At 44.7% G+C, this 21,994-nt stretch overlaps 2 protein-coding genes across 4 annotated transcripts in view; one reads left to right on the forward strand and one right to left on the reverse strand.

The window, feature by feature from the left end:
* PCYT1B (phosphate cytidylyltransferase 1B, choline) overlaps positions 1 to 10,661 on the reverse strand; it is a 35,782-nt gene extending 25,121 nt beyond the window's left edge. The window contains exon 1 of one of the 2 annotated variants that reach the window (XM_057419554.1): positions 10,080 to 10,661. In XM_057419554.1, the coding sequence (XP_057275537.1) occupies positions 10,080 to 10,145 (66 nt within the window). In that variant the 5' untranslated portion in view covers positions 10,146 to 10,661. Of the gene's footprint in view, positions 1 to 3,593; positions 3,782 to 10,079 lie in introns of those variants that run through there. The other variant, XM_057419553.1, reaches the window with a different exon arrangement.
* A 1,905-nt stretch (positions 10,662 to 12,566) lies between these two features.
* Positions 12,567 to 21,994, forward strand: part of POLA1 (DNA polymerase alpha 1, catalytic subunit) — a 202,391-nt gene continuing 192,963 nt past the window's right edge. For both annotated transcript variants that reach the window (XM_057419462.1, XM_057419461.1), the window contains exons 1-7: positions 12,567 to 12,761; positions 14,286 to 14,410; positions 15,388 to 15,484; positions 15,938 to 16,018; positions 17,583 to 17,698; positions 17,950 to 18,012; positions 19,499 to 19,597. In XM_057419462.1, the coding sequence (XP_057275445.1) occupies positions 12,731 to 12,761; positions 14,286 to 14,410; positions 15,388 to 15,484; positions 15,938 to 16,018; positions 17,583 to 17,698; positions 17,950 to 18,012; positions 19,499 to 19,597 (612 nt within the window). In that variant the 5' untranslated portion in view covers positions 12,567 to 12,730. The remainder of the gene's footprint in view (positions 12,762 to 14,285; positions 14,411 to 15,387; positions 15,485 to 15,937; positions 16,019 to 17,582; positions 17,699 to 17,949; positions 18,013 to 19,498; positions 19,598 to 21,994) is intronic.

The raw sequence follows: 21,994 nt of genomic DNA on the forward strand, positions 1-21,994 counted from the left end.
ATCGTCCCTGCGACCACAGCCCAAAACAACCACCTACCTATCTACTACCTCTCATCCCCTGTAGCTAACTTGGGTTTATTCAGGTGGATTTCTGCTTATTTGGTTTCTTAAGGTTCCTTAAGTTGTTCCTAACTTTCCCTGTGAAGAGCCTGTATTCTTGATTTGGGCTCAATCTCACATTGCACTCAAAGCACAATGAGGTAAGCACTGTGATGGAAATCCATTGCCCTGGATTCCCTTAGGTGACCTAAGGACTTCAGCCAGTTTTGGAAACAAAACATTGGTTCCCAGGACCCAACAGTACATCCCCAGATGTTCCCACTGATGCCTGTGTAGGATGACAGAGGCGTTAAATATAAGGAAAAGAAGCTTGCAGTGTGTTCAAGGGGAAGATGAGATCACGCAGTAAGTTTTGAAGTTTAAGTGAGTTTCAATGTGTATTTGCTTCTGGTTTATCTGCAGCACTGTCCTTATAAACTGCCATTGTTTCCTTTTATGAAAGACACTCTGGAATTACCTTCCTGGACAAAGTGTGTTGAATGCCTGTTTGTTTCTTGCAGGGTGAAGACTCAGGGTAATTCTCGATGTGCACACCACTGCTTTAAGCAGCTGCCCGCATGTGGGACCAAAGTCAAACTCTTGATAACAAAGGACATAAGTAAATTACAAAAAAAATAAGCAAATCATTTCACAAGGCTTTGTAGTTACTCTTTGGTGTTCCCTCCTATGGTATCTCTGCCATCCAGTTAAACTAAGAGCTTGCCTTTTTTGCAGGACTTTTTAGTACAGACTCACACAGGTAAACCCTAATGCTGGGATAAACATAAAACTATACAAACCAGGACTGGAGAAATGCTATTTCTGTTTAGTTCTTTACTTGACTACAAAACTGCTAAAATCACTGCTATGGCTAAAGCCTATGACTCTAATTGGTTTGTTGCCCTGTTGTGCATTGAGACTAAGGTATGTGCGTCACTCAGAGAGAGATTTGCCTGGCATTCAGGTATGTGGAAGTTGAAAATGTAAAAAAGGCAAAGATTAAGTGAGAGATGGACCAGGGGAGTTGACTGAAGCACAAATGCTCATTAATGCTCTAGTTGGTTATGAAAACCCAAAGAGTGTCTTGGGAAAAAAAATAATCGCAATTTATATCACAACAGTACTAGGCACTGGAAAACACCAGGTCCCAATACATACTGAAACTTAAGAATTGCCTTCAGTGTCCCGTATCTTCCTGCTCTTTGAAGGAGATAGGGGCTTTCTTTAGTCCTACTGTGACACTTACTGCCAAGCTAGCAGGGTCCATAGCCTAAAATCAGAGGATCTAGTGCAGGTATCCATTAAAAATATTCACAATTGTAAGGCTTTAAATAAATAATTCCTATTTCAATGAAAAGGATGACAACTATTTCAGAAAAATCTAACCCTCTTTCCACCTTCTAAAATTTGAGCTGATTTGAAGTTACATTTTTTTCTTTACAAAAATTGTTTCCTAAAAATTAGCCTATATCAAGGACTTTAAAACCCAGACAACTGATTTTCAGGACATGTAATAACCAATGAACAACATTAACAAGTCATCTCTAAGTATCACAGGCTTTACTTGCCACCAGTTGTATCATTCTGAGGGACCAAACCCATCCTGAGGTCCAGGATAATAAAATGATACTAAAATGTTAATTGAGACACCATCTTTAATTAACGAAGTGACTTGGTTACTGGCTCACCACTGTATATGCTACCTTCAAAGCAGCTGGATCAGAGAAAGCACTGAAGATCTTAAAACAAATCTGACAAGAACTTGATATCTGTGTTACTAGATCATCTGTCAAGGGGTGATTCACTTTAACTCTTCAGGTCACCAGCTCTGAAATCTTCTCACTTCAGACATGACCTGACTACACTTGCTTGCATCCCTCCTTGTGCCCCAGCAAGTACATTATACTTCACCAGGCAATTTTTTTTTTTTTTTTGCCTGAAGATAACCTAGAGTTGCTGACAGATAAGATGCTACTTTAAAAGGACACACTTTCCATAAATATGTATTCAAAATGTCTCCATTGTCCATTATTGGTACTCAGGAAGTTCTACAACATCATAATGAATTACTGTTTTATTTGCGTACTCTCGCTGTCACCTTAATTTCCACAGAAATGGTACTGGAAAGCAAGATACTGTAAATACTGGTATCATATTGTCAGTTCTCTCTTTAAAATCTTTTAAAATGTCAGACTACATGGAGTAATATATTCAAACGGGTTGTTATATCTGAGCTTTTGACAGAGAAATCTAAGACAGCCCGAATGAATTAACACACTGCAGTAACAACATGTGAGCTAACTTTGCCTGTTAAAACAGCTCCAAAAGCCTCCCATGAACAAATTAACAGTCTCCTTTAAAGTTGATTCTAATTATAATACTACCAAGTAGAAAACATTAATTTAGGTCAGCTCAAGTGACTGCTGCTATTTCTTGTCATATTGGAACAATGTTTCAACTATAGTGTGGAATTTAATTACTGAAGTTTGATGTTTAAATATGTTTCAATTAGGACTGAATTCTGGTGTTAAATGATCTAATTTCCAGGACTAAAATGTGGCATCCCCCATGCACTTTCACACCTCAACATTGTCCTTGCCTTTCTGTGTGTGCATGTATGTATTGTTGTTATTATTTTTCTACCGCCTTGCCAATGGTGAGTACGACGGCGGGGAAGGGAGTTATGGGAATAGTAAAAGGCTTAAATAAGAAGCAAGGAAACATTCCAATTATTTTAAATTAGTACATGGAAAAAGGGCAGCTCTCAGAACCTTAAGTCTGGTGGTACAGCAGTCTTGTAAAGTTGCCTGAAGGATCTGAAGGAAACTTCCCTCATCTTCAACCAAAGCAGTTTATTTTGGCTGTCACTCTCCCGGTTCTTCCCCATCCTCCCGTACCCCTAACACCGCAGCTCTGCAAGACTCTTCCCTACACGTCCGCAACGGAACAGGACGCTGCTCTGCCGCAGAAGTGTGCTCTGAAGTCGCGGGAAGCGGGATTTGCCGTTCCCGGGTGCCCCGCACCGGGCGGGTGGTCACGGGAGGGGAGGACGCGACCGCGGCCCGGGGCACCCGTCCACTGCTTCCTTTCAGCGTGCTCTGCCCCTCGGAGTCCACTGCTAGCCACATACAGCTTCTTTTTTATTGTAACACGGCTTTACCGAGTCGCATGCTCCCCACCACCCGGGCTGAAGCCGCGGCCCCTTGCACCGGCCGTTTCTCCCCAGCCCCTCACAAATGCGGGGGATACGCTGGTTTTTTGCTTTCCAAGACGGGACCAGGAGTCCCGCCAGTCTGCCGCTACTCCCCAAGCGCAGCAAGGGCAGCCTGGAAGGGCCCTCAGCCTGTGGTGGGGGGCAGAGCCCCTTCCATTCGCAGCCTTTGTTGTTCCTTTCCCCGCGGAGGCGCGGCGCTACACAAAGGGACCGGCCGTAACACGGCAGCGGCCTCCCTCCCTCCCTCCCTCCCTCGCCCGCGGCCCCGCAACGTCCGGAGGCTCGCGCGTTGCGGACCGAGGTGGGGCCGAGCCCCTGATCAGGGCCAGGCCCGACTCACCAGGCGAGGCTGGGGGCAGGTGTGCTCTAGCTCCTCCATGGCCTCTGAGCACCGCGCCTCAGAGGGGGATTTCGGGATACCTGTTTCTGACTCAGCATCGGCAGCGAGCACTGGCATGGCCGGCGGCAGCCTCCTCGCCCGCTGCTGCCGCCCCCCGGGCCAGCCCGGCGCGGGGCTCCGCCGTCATGCGTGGAACCACCCCGCGGGGGGTCTTCCCGGCAGCCGCTCGGGGGCACGGCCGCCGCGGGTCGCCATAGCAACCAAGCGGCCGTCGGGCCACCACCCCCTCCGCGCGGGGGACGCCGCGCTCATTTGCATGCAGCCTCCTGGTTGGCTGCTGCGACGCCGCGCCACCTACGCCCCCGCGGCGGCGTTACCTGAGCGGCGGCCTGACCCTGAGCGCCTGCTATGGGTCCCTAGAACCGTGCTCTCCCCGCGCCGCGCCGGGTGTGCGCCCGGCTTAGTGCCACGCGTTGCACAGGAGCCTTGTCGGCATTTGGGAGCCTGAGAGGCACCGAGAGCCGACGGGGTGTATCTTCCCCTAACCCGTGCGCCGCTCCCGCCCTCGGTAGCTCCCTCACAGTAACCTGCTGACGGCAGGAACGAGGAGTGGCGGGAGGAGAGGGTGCTGAAAGGACAGCTCCTGCCCGCAGCTCCCCTCTCAACGGCAGCCCGCGCCTCACCGCCCCCTCCTGCGCGGGGTGGGGGGCGCAGCGGCTGCAGCGTTCCCCGCGCCCCCCGGTCACCGGCACCGGCTCCGAGGGCGGGCCCGGAGCGGCCGCCCGTTTCCACTGCCCGGCGAGCGCCTTTCCCGAGGAGAGCTGAAACACCTGGGCGTGGCCCATGCGTCAAAAGAACCCGAGGCAGGGGTGCCTTTCTCTCAGAAATACATATTCACTTCAGCTTGGGTTGAGTTTCGAGGCAATGCTTCTGCAGATCTGTGGTACCAAGGCAAGGAAGTTGCTGTTCAGGGAGAGGAATTCCAACAGTTTCCATGATAACGCCGTTCGCTGCTTGCGAGAGATGGATAAAAAGGACACAGTCGTAACAGTAGCAGCTCTGTCTAAATGTAGCAAAATGTTTTGAACACAGCCAAATTTGTAACAGAGGTGCCAGGCCCTCACGAGGATCCCGGCTAAAGACTGCCCAGGAGTCACAGCTACATCTTCAGAGTGCTGAGGCACTGGCACAGGTTGCACAGAGAAGCTGTGGCTGCCCCATCTCTGGCAGTGTTCAAGGCCGGGTTGGACGGGGCTTGGAGCAACCTGGCCTAGTGGAAGGTGTCCCTGCCCACAGCCAAGGGGTGGAACAAGGTGACCTTTAAGGTCCCTTCCAACCCAAACCATTCTATGATTCTACGACTTAAGAACTTAATTTCAAATGTTTTATCTTTTGCACTTCTTCAAAGAAGGCCAAGTGCAATACAAAAAATATATATGCTATGTGAAAGGAAAAGGGGTAGGTACGCAAAGGGAGATGAGAAGAAAGTAGAAAGAAAAGATAACCTGAAAAGTAAAAATAAGACAGCAGTCAAGAAAAAAGGAAGAGGTGACTGAGCAAGGAAAACAGGTAGCCAAACTAAGTGCTGTCTCAGGGCTGATTCTTTTTGTCATAACCAACTTCCTTATCAGTTATTCTGTGAGGACTACTCACACATTATGAAAATGATTAAACCATGATTAATGCAGCACTCTGACCAAAATTTGTACCTCATTCTCTTAGGAAAAATATTTGTAGGCGTGCTATGCTGTCAGAACAATATTTGGACAGCGTGGCTGGGCAGTGTTAGGGCTAGTGTTTGGCTAAGGCTTGCCAAAGGCAGCAGCAGGTAGTGCTTTTATAAGCCCAACCATGTACAACAGCTCTGCAGAGACGAGTGCTGGTGTGCTGAAGGAGCAGCACCAAGTACAGATGTATCTGGGGTCAGTGTCCAGCCCTCCCTGACCAGGTGGGTGCATGGGAATAGAGGTGAAAGGGATCTTCTTGCATCTGGGACTGCATGTAACCAAATATCCTGCACCAGACAGAGCCTGGTCTCCTGGGCATCCTCCTGTCATTTCTTCAGAAGTAACTGGGACATATAGCCACTGCCTTTAATGACTGAGCTCCTGGCAACAGCTGCTTGGGCTTGAATAGACATCTGATGCGTAAAAATCCTGTACCAGGGTGCGTAAATTAACAGTACATACAAACAAGCCAGGAAAACATGATCCCAGTCCTCTTAACACTAATTCCAGGGTCTAAACTGAATAGATGGCAAACAGGGTAAAATCTTAACTGTTATGAAGGTTCTGTCTGATATGTGGTATTTTGTCTTTTTTTTTTTTTCCTACAAGGAATTTCAATTTGCAAACTGGAGCAATTAACTCTCAAAGTATGAAAAATACAGGATGGGCCACAAGGATGATCGGGGACTGAAGCACCTCCTATATGAAGGTAGGCTGAGAGTTGGGACTGTTCAGCCTGGAGAATAGAAGCCTGCGTGGAGACCTCATAGCAGCCTTGCAGTATCTGAAGGGGGCCTATAAGGATGCTGAAGACAGACTCTTCATCAGGGCCTGTAGTGATAGGGCAAGGGGTAATGGGTTAAAACTTCACTGGAATGGGTTGCCCAGGGAAGTTGTGAATACTCCATCCCTGGCAGTGTTCAAGGTCAGGTTGGACAGAGCCTTGGATGACATGGTTTAGTGTGAGGTGTCCCTGCCCACAGCAGGGGGGGGTTGGAACTGGATGATCTTAAGGTCCTTTCCAACCCTAACTATTCTATGATTCTATGTTTAGGTGTTACATTTAAATCCTCTTCTTTCTCAGACTGAAAGTATTATCCCCCTCTAACCTCCACAGGCAGCTGAACAGTACAGAGAGAAATATTCTGTATGCATTCTTCTGTATCTTCAAGCCCCCATTTTAAAATATCTCCTTACTTTTTTTTTTTTTTTTTCTATCTAGCCATTCATATATTTTAAATATCTTAGTGGAGCACTGATCAGTGCCCACAACTGGAACTAAACAAATTTCAATTCATTGTAGACACCAGCACCTATAAATCCTGTGTCATGCTTTTATCATATTACCACGTTAAGCTGATTGTAGCAGGCTAGCACTGGTGAGCCAACATGGCTGAAATCTGAACAAGAATTCATATGTCCACTTCCCTCAGAAGGATTCTCTTCTCAATATTTGATGGAGTACGATAAGGAAGAAGCATACTTCAACAAACATACTACACCTGGGTTCGTAGCTATGCTGTTTAGTGTACACTAATTGCATCCTTACCTTAAGGCAAAATCCCTAGAAGGAGCAAACTCTTCTTGGAAATTGTGGATAAACCATTAAAGACCTCAGTCAACTTCTGCAGGGAAATTACATGCATTTCACAACTACTTAACAAGGAGTGCTTTCTGATCCTTCTAACAGTAAAGCAGCGATAGATCCTGATACCTGCAGCACAGTGTAACAACTGACATTCAAGCCACTTGGTAACAAGGTATTTTGGCTTAGTTGCTCACAGTTTGTCCAGTGACTTTACTACTACAGAGAAGTTTGTAAACACTCACTGAAGTCTCTAGGCTAAGGACAGTAACATTCGCTTTATTAAAGCAAAGATATTCTGTCATTCTGATGTCCTTTGCAAAAGCAGGGTCTGGAATGCATTGCAGCCCTTGGAAAGAATATCATCAAATGTCTGAAGTGCTTCAGGGGATCTCAAGCACCTGTATAGCACAGCAGTTGTATTTAAAATGGTCTTTGCATGAGAGAGGCTGCAAAAGTCTTCTGACTTAAAACCACTTCACAATGAAGAGAAATAGAGCCTCATGTAATTCTGTACTTGTTTGGAGGTTTGGCAATTGTGATTGTGGTGTGCTGTTTTCTATTTTCATGAAAACAAGGCAAATTTGGGCTTGGATATAAATCACTTCACAGTGGTGCCTGGCTCATGGCTGTGTGAGGTCTTCTCTGGCAATGCCTCCTGAGTTATCAGCCTGACCCTGGGTTTTGGTGTCCCCACCATGCTGTCCCCCTGCCCAGCCCCAGCTCCTGAGTTGAGCCCTAGCAACCTCTGGGGGCTGGCCTCCAGGGTTCCTGCCACCTGCAAGTTCCCTCTGCCATGGGCCTTTCCTAGGCCTTTGTCCCTCCCCTGGGTCTGTGTCTTTGAAGTAGCCTAATGTCAACCCACACCAATTAAACCACTCTATAACAAACCCCTTCTGTTTGGGAAGGGGAGCTGCTGACAGGGCCCTGACCAGCCTCAACTGCCCTCTGCTCAGTGGCTGTTTGAGTTCGAGCCTGTGCCACCGGCCCTTGCCAGAGCTGAGCTGCAGGAGTGCTGGTCTCCAGCTCAGCCATAGCCATGCCCCTGGCTTCCTAGCTGGATGTTGGACCTTCTTTGTCACTACGAACTTGTCTGGGCCGTGTCTGACACTGGCTACCATAATCAGGTCTGATTCTGGTCCCCACCCATGGGCTGACTTCGTGGCTTGACCTTAGATCGGTCTTATCACCATGGACTTGCCTGGGGATCACTGGGCTGCGTCTGATCCAGGTTACCACCACTGGACCTGACCCGGAGTTGCGTTTCTAGTTTGACGTCAGACTTGTCTCATCACCATGCACTTGTCTGCTCTGGATTCTGGGCTGACCCTGTCTCCTCTCCTGGGGCTGCCCTGCTCACAGTCTGTAGGGGCTGGGGGATGAGGCCCGGCTGTCCTGCCAGACTTACCATGCTGGGCTCCCCTCCCACATGGAGCAGATGGCCCTTGCTGCTTTCCACAATGTGAGTAGCGCCTTCACCAGCACCAATCCAGCAACAGAGAGTTGGCAGGATTACAACTAGACTTTGCATTGTCTCACGACGCTGTTCGCCTTTCTGCTAAAGGGACATGAAATGGTGAATGCTGAGAATATTCACCCCTGGAAGCACATTTGATCTTCAGCCAGGTCTTGAAATGTAACAGCCTCTCTGTAATAATGTTCTGCTTATAAATTACTATTCATTTTTGTGCAATTGTAAGGAGAGAGCGATGAAAGTAGTTAAAACAGAGACTTTCATGCTGTGGCAATAACTGTACACTCTTGAATACCACTGGCATCAGACTTAATTCCTAGGCATTATAATTATGTGAGGGCTCATTCTCTGTGAGTTTGCTCTCACTTGTCTTCCATATTTAATTTACATTGTAATATTTTGTACTTTTCTTCTAGGTTTGAATAGAAATATTGTATTAGGCAAGCAGGCGATGAAATTCTGCTCTCTGTTCTGATTAGTGTAATTCCACCAATTCTGGTTGAGTTACTAGGACTTGCTGTAATTTTAACCATAATCAAAATTTAATGTGTGTGTGGTTTTATTTTTTTTTAAAGCATCTTCATTCCATAGACGTTTTTGCTGTCAGAAGAGGGGAAAATCAACATAACATTCTAGTTTCTATTTCATGTTTGCATTTCAGAACCTTAACAACCTAACAGCAACTTTATACTCTTCATCCTGATGTTGGCAGGTAGCTCAGGCAGGAAATTAAAAAGAGCTGTCCAGTAAATAAAAGGCATTTACAGGTCTGTTAAGCAAGCAACCTACCCTCTGAACATAAATGTCTGCATTATCTTTATTGATAAGCAAATGGAGAAAAATCTATTTCTTCATATTTCTATCAGTTAACTACCTATGAAGAGTTCTGAAAACAAAGACCTTTCAGTAAGTAATAATTTGAGATGTTTTGGTTTATGTAATCTATGCTCCTTTAGGAGTTTAGTCCTCCATACAGTTAAGAAATTCATGCTGAAATGTCATGTGAATAGCACAGTTTAGTAAGCAGCTGCTGAAATGAATTAGTCAAAACTGGATCATATTAGATACAAAAACTGTAAGCTGAGTGATAACATTAATTCAGACCAATGTAAAGATTAAGAGAATTAAATAATCTATGTTTGATGAAAATGTACACATAGAGCATATACACTGACATCCTGAGCACTACCACACACCCACACAATCCTTCTCAAAGGTAGTCCATACTTAACAATACTATAATAATGTTTAGGCACTTTGAGTTAGATGTTGTACAGGTGAACATGCTACCTCACTATAATTCATGGTTTAGTCACATTCTGGTTTATGTCACCCCTCTTAGTTTCAACAGAACTTTTTTTTAGTCATCAAAAAAAAAAAATACCAACCATAAATTTTAATGTCTAATGTCTAATGTCTGAATCTAAGAGTTTTAACTTTTTGTCCTATTGCCTTTGAGACAGATCAAGCATGCTCTACACATAAAAAGACAAAAAACTATCCTCAATACAGTAATTATTTTGTCCACTTAGTTAGGTTTGATATACTCCATTTGTACCTTTATATGTTAATATATATTACTGTTTCTATCATCTTGGAGCTCTTGCAATGAGTTTATAATATTTTCTACTCATAACTTAAACATTTAAATTACAACACTAAAAAAACAAAACCCATCATGGAAAACACATCTGTGTCACCTTTCGTTGAAATCTGGGAGTCTCCCGAGCTTCCTCTTCTGTACCATGTTTTTGGCTGCCTACCATCTTGGTTACTGTGCTTCCCTTGCACTTTTCGCTGCAGCTATTGCTCTCTCAAGATTCTTAGATGGCTTGAACTGCACAGCAGAATTCCCACTTCTTGTACTTAAAAGACAATTGAGCAAAGGTCATGCCAAGTTGCTCTTGTATGACTGTCCCAAGGGAGGTTAAAGATCAGCTCAAAGTCATCTGCTGTGATAATGCCATTTAGCAGAGGAAGTCCCAAGTCTTGCTGGATTGTTTTTCTTTTCCAAAGCAAAGTGCATCTCCTGATACCCCCTCTTTTTTTTTGTTTTTTTCTGTTCAGTATTTAAATATGCTTGTTATGCTGTACTGCAGGAAACAGATGCATTCTTGTTATGGCCAGAGATGAATTTAAGGATTGAAGTAACATTCATGAAAAAGGCTTTTGTTTGACCTGTGCTGTCCCACAATGGAGTAATGGCAACAACTTCAGTTTGGTAAATTATCTGTATCACGGCATACCAGCTCAAATCATGGCATCACCTGGATGACAAACATGCCACCGTTTGTATGACAGCTGACAGAGTATTTCTTTATTTATCAAAATATTGCCTTATTTATCAAAAACATTAAAACCTAGTCAATTCAAAATTCCAAGGCATGCGAAAGCTAGGAATATGTGAAGGGTGGTATCACTCAATTTACATTCCAACTGAAGAATTTCATGACATTGTTGCTTTTTTACTGTAGCTTAAAAATGGAGCAACTTCTGATTTTGAGCTCCACATCATGTTTAGTGATGGGATCTTGTTTTGTGCATGTGTATAAAAAAAAGAAATAGACCAAACTTTTGTTTGGATACACTGCACCAAAAGAAAGGCAGTCTGTAGCTGTCATGATTTAATCCAGCAACAGCACAGAGTTGCCCAGTAGGATGGGGAGAAAATTAACTTTATCCCAGCTCAAAACAGGATGGAAAGTCAGACAGATATTCTTCCTATAGCTGTCAGTGTTTGCAAGGTTGCATGTTTGCTACGTCCTAGCTAGTAAGTAGATACTGCTGAGACAGGTGGTCTCATTTTCCTAAGTGTCTGGGAATGGGCGTTTGAGCTGTTGCGGTTTGTCTTTTGGCACCAGGGAGCTGCTACAAGTGGCTAGGGTTGGTTCTGCTTCCATCTAAGACTAGGTTCAGCAGCGAGAGTTAAAGTGTTGTGCCAGGAACTGTGTAGGTAAGTTAGAAGGACTGACATCTGGTAGGTTTATTATTTCCCTCTTATGAATGTTAAGGAGTCCTTGTGGAGAAGGAAAACAGATTTCAGTTTCAGAACCATAAAAATTCTCTTTTCTACATAGTTGAAAATAGCATATTCAAGCCGTAATACCAGTTAATGCTCCTGCAACAGCGTATCAGCTGTAAGGAAGAGTCCTATTTGCTCTCAAGTGGCTCTGCTGTGTTGGTGCCCCCTGCCTTTGTAAGAAGCTGGAGTCACTGCCTACATATCTTCATGAGCAGCAAATGCTCCTCCAGAAAATTCTGAAAATGATGGTGCAGGATCTACGGGTAGTGAGGGCCAGCACTGATGCTTTTGAAAAAAAAACCCAGTCAACCCCCTAAAAAACACAGAATCAACCAGGTTGGAAAAGACCTTTAAGATCATCAAGTCCAACTGCCAAGCACTGCCAAGACCACCACTAAAAAATATCACTAAGGGCCACATCTACATGGTTTCTGAACACTTCCAGGGATGGTGATTCTGCCACTGCCCTGGGCAGCCTGTTCCATTGCCTGAACACCCTCCCTGTGAAGAATTTTTTTTCCCAATATCCAGTCTAAACACCCCTTGGTGCAGTTTGAGGCTGTTACCTCTCGTCCTATCCTCTGTTACCTGGGAGAAGAGACGGACCCCCAGCTTCCTCCATTCTCCTTTCAGGTAGGTGCAGAGAGCAACAAGGTCTCCCTTATCACTTCTCCAGGCTAAACAACCCCAGTTCCCTCAGCTGCTCCTCATCAGATTTGTGCTCCAGACCCTTCACCAGCTTTGTTGCCCTCTTCTGGACCTGCTCCAGCACCTCAATGTCTCTCTTGTAGTGAAGGGTCCAAAACTGAACACAGTATTCCATGTGCAGCCTCACCAGTGCCCAGTACGGAGGGAAGATCACTGCCCTGGCCCTGCTGGCCACCCTGTTTCTGATATAGGCCAGGATGCTGTTGGCCTTCTTGGCTGCCTGAGCACAAGCTGGGTCATGTTCAGCTCCATCAATAAGCACCCCAAGGTCCTTTTCCGCGGATCAGCTTTCCAGCCACTCTTTCCCCAGCCTGTAGCTTTGCACCGGCCTCTCAGGCCCCCAGGATAAACCAGCACCTGCAAAGCCGCTGTCGTACCGGCGCCCCCTCACAGCCGCTCCCCCAGATCCCAGTCCCGCCGCCGCAGGCCTCGCCCAGGAAGCGGCTCCGCCCCGCGCGACGCTTCCGTCCCGCGCTCGACCTCGGGGAGTTCCGTGTGGCGGCCAGACCCGGAGCCGCCACCGCCGCAGCTGATTGGTTGCCGCGCCGGGCGGAGGACTCGCGGGCCTCCCGCCTCCCGCCACTTTCGGGAGCCTTGGCGCCAGCGGAGAGCGCGGGCGCCATGGCCGAGAGCGGCGCTCAGGGCCCGGACGGTGAGGCTCGCGGGGCGGCAGTCCCCTTCTTCGCGGCGTAGGCGGCGGCCGCCGTCGCCTTGGGGTTTAAGGGGTGGGGGACGGGGCTGGGGGTAACGGGGCAGCAGCACTCGGGAAGGGGAAGGGGAAGGGGAAGGGGAAGGGGGGGGGGGGGGGGGAAGAGCGCACTCGCAGGCAGCGTTCGGAGAGGGACCCTTCACCCGCCCGTAGGGGCCCGGGCTGGGGCCTGAGCGGCGCTGCCGGCGGCATCCCGCGTCCCCCGCCCTGCCGTGGCTTCGCGGCTCTGTAGCTGCGCTGCCCGAGCGGGGGGGGGGCGGGTGTTCTGCCCGGCGGCGGGTGCGGGCCGCGCAGCCCCCCGCTGTCCCGCACGGCTCCCCGCTGTCCCGCACGCTCCCGGCATCAGTTTCCTCACTGCCGCATGGCCGGGTTATCCCGGACGGGAAGGCTGTGTGTGGGCTTACCTCCTCCTCAGGCCGCCTGGCGCGGCGCTGGCACTTCACTGCTGAGGGACCGGGCGGTGCAGGTGGTCTTAGCGCGGTGTGCAGATAGATACGTTTGTGTCTGGAGGAGCGCGTAGCCTTAGGTGCTTGCTTACAGTAAATACAAAGAGTTGACAGGAAATCTGGTATGAATGCACCCAAAGCGTTGAATCGTTGCAGTTCCTCATCGGGTACCGAGCAGGGTAAATGCCCTTTTTTAGCCCATCAAAGCCCTTAGCGATACACTTCCTTACTCGGGGCTCAGCAGAATGCCCTCGGTGCAGCTCTGTTAACAGTTTGGCATCCTGCTGTCACCAGGAAGGAACAGACCTTCCCCTGTGCTGCCTGGCCTGGCTTGGGGGCTTGCACTAGCCCTGGGTCTCCTCTGCCTGGAGTCAGGGCATTCAGCTCATCACACAGCCCATAGCCTTGCACCTAGGCTAATTGTTTGCTTTCGTGAGTTGGGTTGGGGTCAGATAAATGTTCCCCCCCAAAATCAAGGGAGAAGTGGAGGTCACCCTGCTGGGGGGAGCATTGTGAAGGGAAGAAAGCATAAGAAGAAATGGAGCATCAGTCTTAACGCTGTGAGCAAATTACTCCTCAGTTGTCTTGGTCTAACTGCACTCAAACATTGTGAAAACACCAAAAAACCCATTACTGCTTTGTAGCAATATAGGCCTTTTCTAAGCCTATCTATTCCTGAGTTGTCATGGAGACATGCAAAATAAAAGAGCTGGAAATTCCCAAGGAAAGAGTGGAGATCCTTTTCAAATAATGGCTGATGGGATTGGAGAGGTGTTTTAGAAATCTAGGTGGTAGCTCCTTGCTGAATATGAAATCTCTTTGATCTGACTGTCTGAGACCATGCCTCTTCCAGATTTGGCTTTTCGAGAGCCATCCGTGACTGTCCTTTTAGCCAAGTAGGTCTCTGTGTTGATTTTAAGCAAAGCTGCAAGCATCTATTAATACATCAGTGAACACTAAGTACCAAAGATAACAGCAGCTCATTACTAAACTTATCTCTCCTGGTTTTAATGAATTGCAGCTATGCAGGAGTCTGGCAGTTTTGCAGCATCGCGTTCTAGACGTGAGAAGAAGTCTAGAAGAGGCCAGCAAGAAGCGCTGGAACGTCTGAAAAAAGCCAAAGCTGGTGAAAAACTGAAATATGAGGTAAAGATGCCTCATCTTTTCAATAAAAAGTGTATGTGAGCGAAGATACTTAACTATCTTTTATGCGTCTCTAAAAGTTATGGGAAACAAAATCTGCCTTTCGGATCACCTTTTTTTTTTTTAAGCGAGTATTTTTTTTGGAATGTAACAGTAATTATTTTTCTACTTTCTGGTGTTTATTTGTTCCTTTCTGTTTTCAAAACTAAAACAGCTCTATCAACTGGAAGGCAAACATGCTTGGTATGGCTTGAGAACTATCCCACAGGGAAGGACCAACTTTTTATATTTAATTGTGTAATTAATGTTATAAGAAGTACTTTTTTGTTTTTCTTCAACTTCAAATGATTTTAAAACTTTAAATGAATTCCAGAGCGTTACAAGACTGAAATCCATTAATATTGATATGCTGTGTTTCCACAAAGAACCCAAAATTTAAATATTTAACTGGCAGAGCTGAAATCGGCAGTGTAACATCAATACTGCCCAATTAGTAGTAATGACATCAGGAAGTAAATTCCACATTGAGGTGATTAAATCTAAAGAAGCCTGAAGTGCGTAGGTCATTAACATGCAAATTTACGCTGAGGCACAGAAGAACATCTTCTGCGTTATGCTTGGGCCCATCAAATTACCTTCCTTTTCATTGAGCTCATCTTGGTGTTTGAGAGTGGAGCCAGTGGTCTGAAGTCTCCATTGCTAGGGTTATTTTCAATATGAAATGAGCAATAAATTAAGTCAGTTTCAAATGAAATCTCTGCCAGTACTTCAGTAGATTTTGAGTTTGCATATACTGTGATGTTTTTAACAAGTGATAATGTCTCACTGCCTAACAAGAAACTTAAGCTGAATCACGATTGTCAACCATGTAACAGTGTAGGGAATGGTGCATTTCTTGTGAACTCTTATGTTCTTATTGATGACCTGTATTAATAAATAATCGTATGGGAACTGTTAATCTCAGTATACCTTCACTGTAGGTTGAGGAGTTTACAGGCATTTATGATGAAATAGATGAGGATGAATATTCCAAGATGGTCCGAGAACGTCAGGATGATGACTGGATTGTTGATGATGGTAAGTTAAGATTGATTTGGAGAGTTATTTTGATTATAGTGTTATAACTTAATTAGGCTTCGTAATGTTCATGATTTGAGGTAAGTTATAGCTAGGTCGTTCTTAAAAATTGTTTTAGGAGACAAGTTTTTATGTGGAAATGAATCTTTTGTGTTATAGTAGTGTGTTAGGATGGTATTGAAAATATTTTTCTGTTAAGAACTGATTGTTGTGAAATTTTATTTCCAGTTATCAGTGATATAACTTCAAAAAGAAGTACTGTAATTGATAATTTCTAATTAAACGCGTATTAGTATATTTAGTCTGATGCAAGATACAGCTGAAAGTGCTGTTTGCTCTATACTGAAGGGGAAAAAGTGCTTAAATATATAAAGCTTCTGATTATAGATACATTTAGAAATACCAGAAGACAGAATTTAAAATGTAAATTTATAACCATTTGTTTTTCTACAGATGGGATAGGTTATGTTGAAGATGGAAGGGAAATCTTTGATGAAGATCTGAATGATGATGCTCTTGGTTCCAGTAGGAAAGGTAGGTTGAACATGATCACTGTAGACTGTCTTCAGTGGCTTTAAAAATGTACCTAAAATGGGCAACTTCTTGGCATCAGTATGTGGTGGATATGGCCAAATGGCATGTTACTTCAAGCTCTGTGGATTCTCTTTAGCGCCCGTGATGCTGATGGTAGAGATCCACAAATTGGGGTTAAATAGCTGTGACTACTTCAGCATTATCAGGGCATTTTTATTTACAGACTTTGAGGGATATATATTCACTTCTAGGACAAATGCATCTAGAAATCATCTTGGTTTCCAAAGCCAGCATCTAAAGAATGTGTCGTCCCTCTGGCTGCTGAAATGCTTGCTTCTAAGGATCTGGGATCAAATGATTTTGCCAAATTTTATGAAAGTGGTGGCAAACCACCTGGAGAAATTCACTCTGTAGAGAATCATAGAACCATAGAATAGTTAGGGTTGGAAAGGACCTTAAGATCCTTTGGACCTTAGTTCCAACCTTGGATCCTTTGGCTGGACCTTAGTTTCAACCCCCCTTCCATGGGCAGGGACACCTCACACTAAACCGTGTCACCCAAGGCTCTGTCCAACCTGGCCTCGGACACCGCCAGGGATGGAGCATTCACAACTTCCATGGGCAGCCCATTCCAGTGCCTCACCACCCTAACAGTAAAGAACTTCCTTATATCCAATCTAAGCTTCCCCTGTTTAATTTTTAACCCATTACCCCTTGTTCTGTCTCTGCAGTCCCTGATGAAGAGTCCATCCCCAGCATCTCTGTAGCCCCCCTTCAGATACTGGAAGGCTGCTATGAGTTCTCCATGCAGTCTTCTCTTCTTCAGGCTGAACAGTCCCAACTTTCTCAGCCTGTCTTCATACGGGAGGTGTTCCAGTCCCCTGATCGTCCTTGTGGCCCTCCTGTGGACTTGTTCCAACAGTTCCATGTCCTTTTTATGTTGAGGACACCAGAACTGCACACAGTACTCCAAGCGAGGTCTCACGAGGGCAGAGTAGAGGGGCAGGATCATTTCCTTCGACCTGCTGGTCACGCTCCTTTTGATGCAGCCCAGGATACGGATCGCTTTCTGGGCTGCAGACACACACTGAAGCCGGCTCATGTTCAGTTTCTTATAGACCAACACCCCCAAGTCCTTCTTTGCAGGGCTGCTCTGAATCTGTTATCTAAATTCAAGTCTAAATCCAAGATGATCTTTTCTGAATCCAAGTTTAGTGCCAAACTTCTGGACACATTTTGTTTGATTGGTTTTTGTTTTGCTTTTTAATGGAGATCCTTCCAGGTAAAGTATCTTGGTCGATTTTCTTGAATATGAATATGCAAAGAGCATCTCTGATGTAATTAGGAAAGATAGGTTTTAATAGTAAATTAGGTGCTGATAGGGTTTTGCTTTTTCTGTGTGTGCATGACAGACATTGCAAAGCTGACAGCAAATGGCATGATAAGGCTTCATTTCAGCCAGCATTGTAAAGGTGGAAAAAGTAGACTTATTCATGATAATAACTAGACCATTAAACATTGACCTTTTCTGATGTAGGACTCACAATTTTATATTTTTCTGTAGGAAAAGGTGGCAAAACATCTACAGTTGATAAAAAGAATGTGAAAAAATCTGTGGTGTCAAAGCCAAACACAATTAAATCTATGTTTATAGCCAGTGCTGGGAAGAAAAACACAGATGTAAGTTTTTACATTTTGAATTTAAATATTTCTGACTTGTTCACAGTGTTTCAGTGGGAGTGGAATAAAGCAAGGGCTCATTCCAGTTTCTTGTGTCTAGGAAGATGTAAACTCCTATTAAAATCTCTTGTGTATTGAGCATTCCTGAAAATATTGTATGTGTTTTGTAGAAACCCTTTAGTTATTTGCTGCTGGTCTCCTCATTGGGTTTTCACATATAACTAAGAACTGACTAGCCTGTTACTTTACAGAAAACTGTGGACCTGTCAAAGGATGATTTACTAGGGGATATTCTTCAAGATCTTAATGCTGAAGTAAGTATATTAATAAAATTTGCTTGAAACACCTTAATCCATTAATTTTTCTTGCCATGAGATCAGGAGAGTAATGACTTTGTAAAACCTGAGATTGATTTCTTTCATAACACATCTGTTTGGTATATTCCATGTGTATGCAGTCTAACTGTCATCTCTGCCATGCAGAGGTTGCGTGATTGTATTGGTTTGGTAAACTCAAACTTCTATGTCCTGATTAGAGATTGTTTATATTAATATTATGTAGAACCTGTGCTAATGCAGCCTTCTAGGTTTTAGTCAGCATGGAGTGAAACAGGACTTACCTGCCTCTGAATCATGTATGCCATCTAGGTATATCATGATGCTCCAGCCAGTATACTGCAAGATATTTCCATCTGGTGTGTTGGGGTTCACAAGAAGAGCTGAGGGAGGACTGTTTCAGCAGATGATGTAGCCTGAACTTCTGTCTGCCTCCTGCTTTCTGCAGTTTGCTAGACAGAACCAGAGTAACACTTCCTCAGAGTTAGGAGTGCCGCTGTAGCCGGGTTGAACTACCTCTAACAGAGTTAGAGTTATGGTCACTCTAGCCAGGTTGAACTGTCTGAAATAGGGCTATTCCTCATCATGAATGACTTTTTAATGGATTAATGCCCCATATCAATATTTCTTAAAATGGATTGCTCAGATGTAAACCGTGAAACTGCTGTAGTGATGCAGTACTGAAATGAAATATGTTGTATCATAATAAGAATAATGTGTTTTTACAGGGCAGTAAGAGAGGTATAGATGTTCCAGTATAAAGTTGTTCTCTTGGTTTTGTGCACTTGCTATTTCATTCCTCCCTATGATATCTGATTGAGAGTTATAATATCTCATGGTATCAAACCCCCTCAAATCAGTAAGCAAATGCTTTTTAATGCTGTCAGATTTTATGGAGCATCGATTAGGGAAAAGGATGCTAATAATTGCCCTATGGCTTCTATTTACTTAAATAGTAGCTCTTTTTTTTTTTTGGCTTAGTTGTTTGTTTTCTAAAATTTCTTTCATTATTAGCTATTGATAAGTATAAAATACCTGTACAAGTGAATAAATTAAAATGGGTTTTCCTCTAGTGTGACAGTGCTGAAAGAGCACTTCTGCCTTTCTTAAGGCATGTGTGCGCAGTACTGTTATTTCAGCAGACATGAAGAACACCCCACCAGTTATTCTGCTATTATTACGCATCAAAGGCATGGTTAGCTATTGAAATGCCCATGTTTGAAAACTGTTTCACTTGTTGACAGTTTTTTGTCTCAAACTGTTTACCAAAAATATCTAGTGTCTGTCTTCATGGGTTGATTGGTCAGATAACTTTTTTTTATGTGGCTGAGTTGTATATCAGGAGGTGTGTTTTCTTGGCAAATGAGAAATACTGGCCTTTTCTTTGATGGGAAATATTACTAGCTAAGACAAAAGAAAACACTAAACAACACCTCTTCACTTTCTCTTTTCTTTCAATGTTCAGACTGTTCAGCTAAGTCCACCACCAATTATAATGCTGAAAAGGAAAAGGCTTGCTGGAGTACCACTGAATCCTTTCTCTGTGCAGTCCCAAACACCTCAGGTAAAGGGAAAGATCAAAAAAGTTCTCATCAATAAGTATTAATGTGTATTTTGGTTGATCTGAATATTGCTTTATTTCTGTTTCTAGAAATCACCTTTCTCATTAGCTTCCTTAGCAATGTTACTCTGTAACTTCATATATTTTCCCTTTTCCCCTTCCATGTTAATACATACAAAAAGAATGATATTCTTTTTATCTTTAGTATAGTAGTAGTGTGCAGGTATTATATTTGACAGGCGAAACTGTTTTTGTAATGTTAGGTGCATCACATGAAGGTGAGCTTCTGCTTTTTCTCTTAAAAGTAGAAAAGACCCTTGTGGCAAGGAAAGGGTGTGGGAAGTGAAATAAGGAGAAGAAACAGTATTTTTGGGTATGAAAAAGGTGAAGAAACTCACTTTCTGCAGAAATGGAAAGCTAATGAAAAAATTAAGCTGTGGATAGAAGTTTACCCTAGTGGAAGACTTTGGAGTAAAAGGAAGGACAGGCTACTATTTTGTTAAGGACAGAACAGCATTTTGATAAGAGTTCTGGTAAATGAAAAGGACTTTATAGCAGGAAATACAGTGAGATATTTGGTAAGAGTCTGTAGAGGGCAAATGGAGTAGATCACAAATTTAATTTGTGAAACCTTATGTAATGGTGACATCAGCTCTTACATTTAAGGTAGTCACCAGTGGCACTCAATTCAGCACCTGTATTGGAGCCTAGACACATCTGAGATAGACAAAAAGGGACATATAGTAAGAGGGGATCTTTGTCCTTAGGCTGCAAAACAGTGGTCACTTTTGTAGGAAACATTGAGAAGGAAATTGATTTCCAGACATGGGAGGAATTTGAAATCTGTTTCAAGATGAAGAGGATGAAGAATGAAAGCTTAAACATTAAAATATGATAAATGGGCATAAAAAGTGAGATGGTAGTGAAGCATTCTACTTCAGGAGATGAGCAGAAGTATGAATAAATTCATTTGGCTGAGATAGCAAGAAATTGTTGGTGAAAGTAGATTAAGTTGTGTTTGCTGGTATTGGCCATAGTAGAAGTAGCTGAACTGAGATTAAAACCATAGAAATGATTGTGCAAGGCTAAATTCTGTGTGTGTCAATAACAGCTTTCCCTGAAGATAAAGGTTTTGACCCTTTCCACAGGTTAAGGGTCAGTAGATGCAGAGACCTGTTGTTGATGATGGTGGTGGCCTCTTAGAATCATAGAAACATGGAATCATTAGGGTTGGAAAGGACCTTAAGATCATGTAGTTCCAACCCCCCTGCCGTGGCAGGGACACCTTATGCTAAATCATATCACCCAAGGCCTCGTCCAACCTGGTCTTGAGCACTGCCAGGGATGGAGCATTCACAACCTCCCTGAGCAACCCATTCCAGTGCCTCACCACCCTAACAGGAAAGAATTTCCTTCTTATATCCAACCTAAACTTCCCCTGTTTAAGTTATAACCCGTTACCCCTTGTCCTATCACTACAGTCTCTAATGAAGAGTACCTCTCCAGCATCCCTATAGGCCCCCTTCAGATACTGGAAGGCTGCTATGAGGTCTCCACGCAGCCTTCTCTTCTCCAGGCTGAACAGCCCCAACTTCCTCAGCCTGTCTTCATACAGGAGGTGCTCCAGTCCCTTGATCATCCTCATGGCCCTTCTCTGGACTTGTTCCAGCAGTTCCATGTCCTTTTTATGTTGAGGACACCAGAACTGCACACAATACTCCAAGTGAGGTCTCACAAGAGCAGAGTAAAGGGGCAGGATCGCCTCCTTCGACCTGCTGGTCATGCTCCTCTTGATGCAGCCCAGGACACAGTTGGCTTTCTGGGCTGCGAGCGCACACTGAAGCCGGCTCATGTTCATTTTCTCATCAACCAGCACCCCCAAGTCCTTCTCCGCAGGGCTGCTCTGAATCTCTTCTCTGCCCAACCTGTAGCTGTGCCTGGGATTGCTCCGACCCAGGTGTAGGACCTTGCACTTGGCATGGTTAAACATCATGAGGTTGGCATCAGCCCACCTCACAAGTGTGTCAAGGTCCCTCTGGATGGCATTCCTTCCCTCCAGTGTATCAACCGAACCACACAGCTTGGTGTCATCGGCAAACTTGCTGAGGGTGCACTCAATCCCACTGTCCATGTCACCGACAAAGATGTTGAACAAGACCGGTCCCAACACCGATCCCTGAGGGACACCGCTCATTACTGGTCTCCAGCTGGACATTGAGCCATTGACCACAACTCTTTGTGTGCGGCCATCCAGCCAGTTCTTTATCCACCGAGTGGTCCACCCATCAAATTGATATCTCTCCAATTTAGAGACAAGGATGTCGCTTTGCACAAGTCCTGGTAGATGACATCAACTTCTCTACCCCTGTCCATCAGTTCTGTAGCCCCACCATAGAAGGC

This window comes from Pezoporus wallicus, unplaced genomic scaffold (assembly GCF_028554395.1).
Source record: "Pezoporus wallicus isolate ANWC-B61680 ecotype Strahan unplaced genomic scaffold, APGP_CSIRO_Pwel_v1 contig_5767, whole genome shotgun sequence".
Classification (NCBI taxonomy): Eukaryota; Metazoa; Chordata; class Aves; order Psittaciformes; family Psittacidae; genus Pezoporus; species Pezoporus wallicus.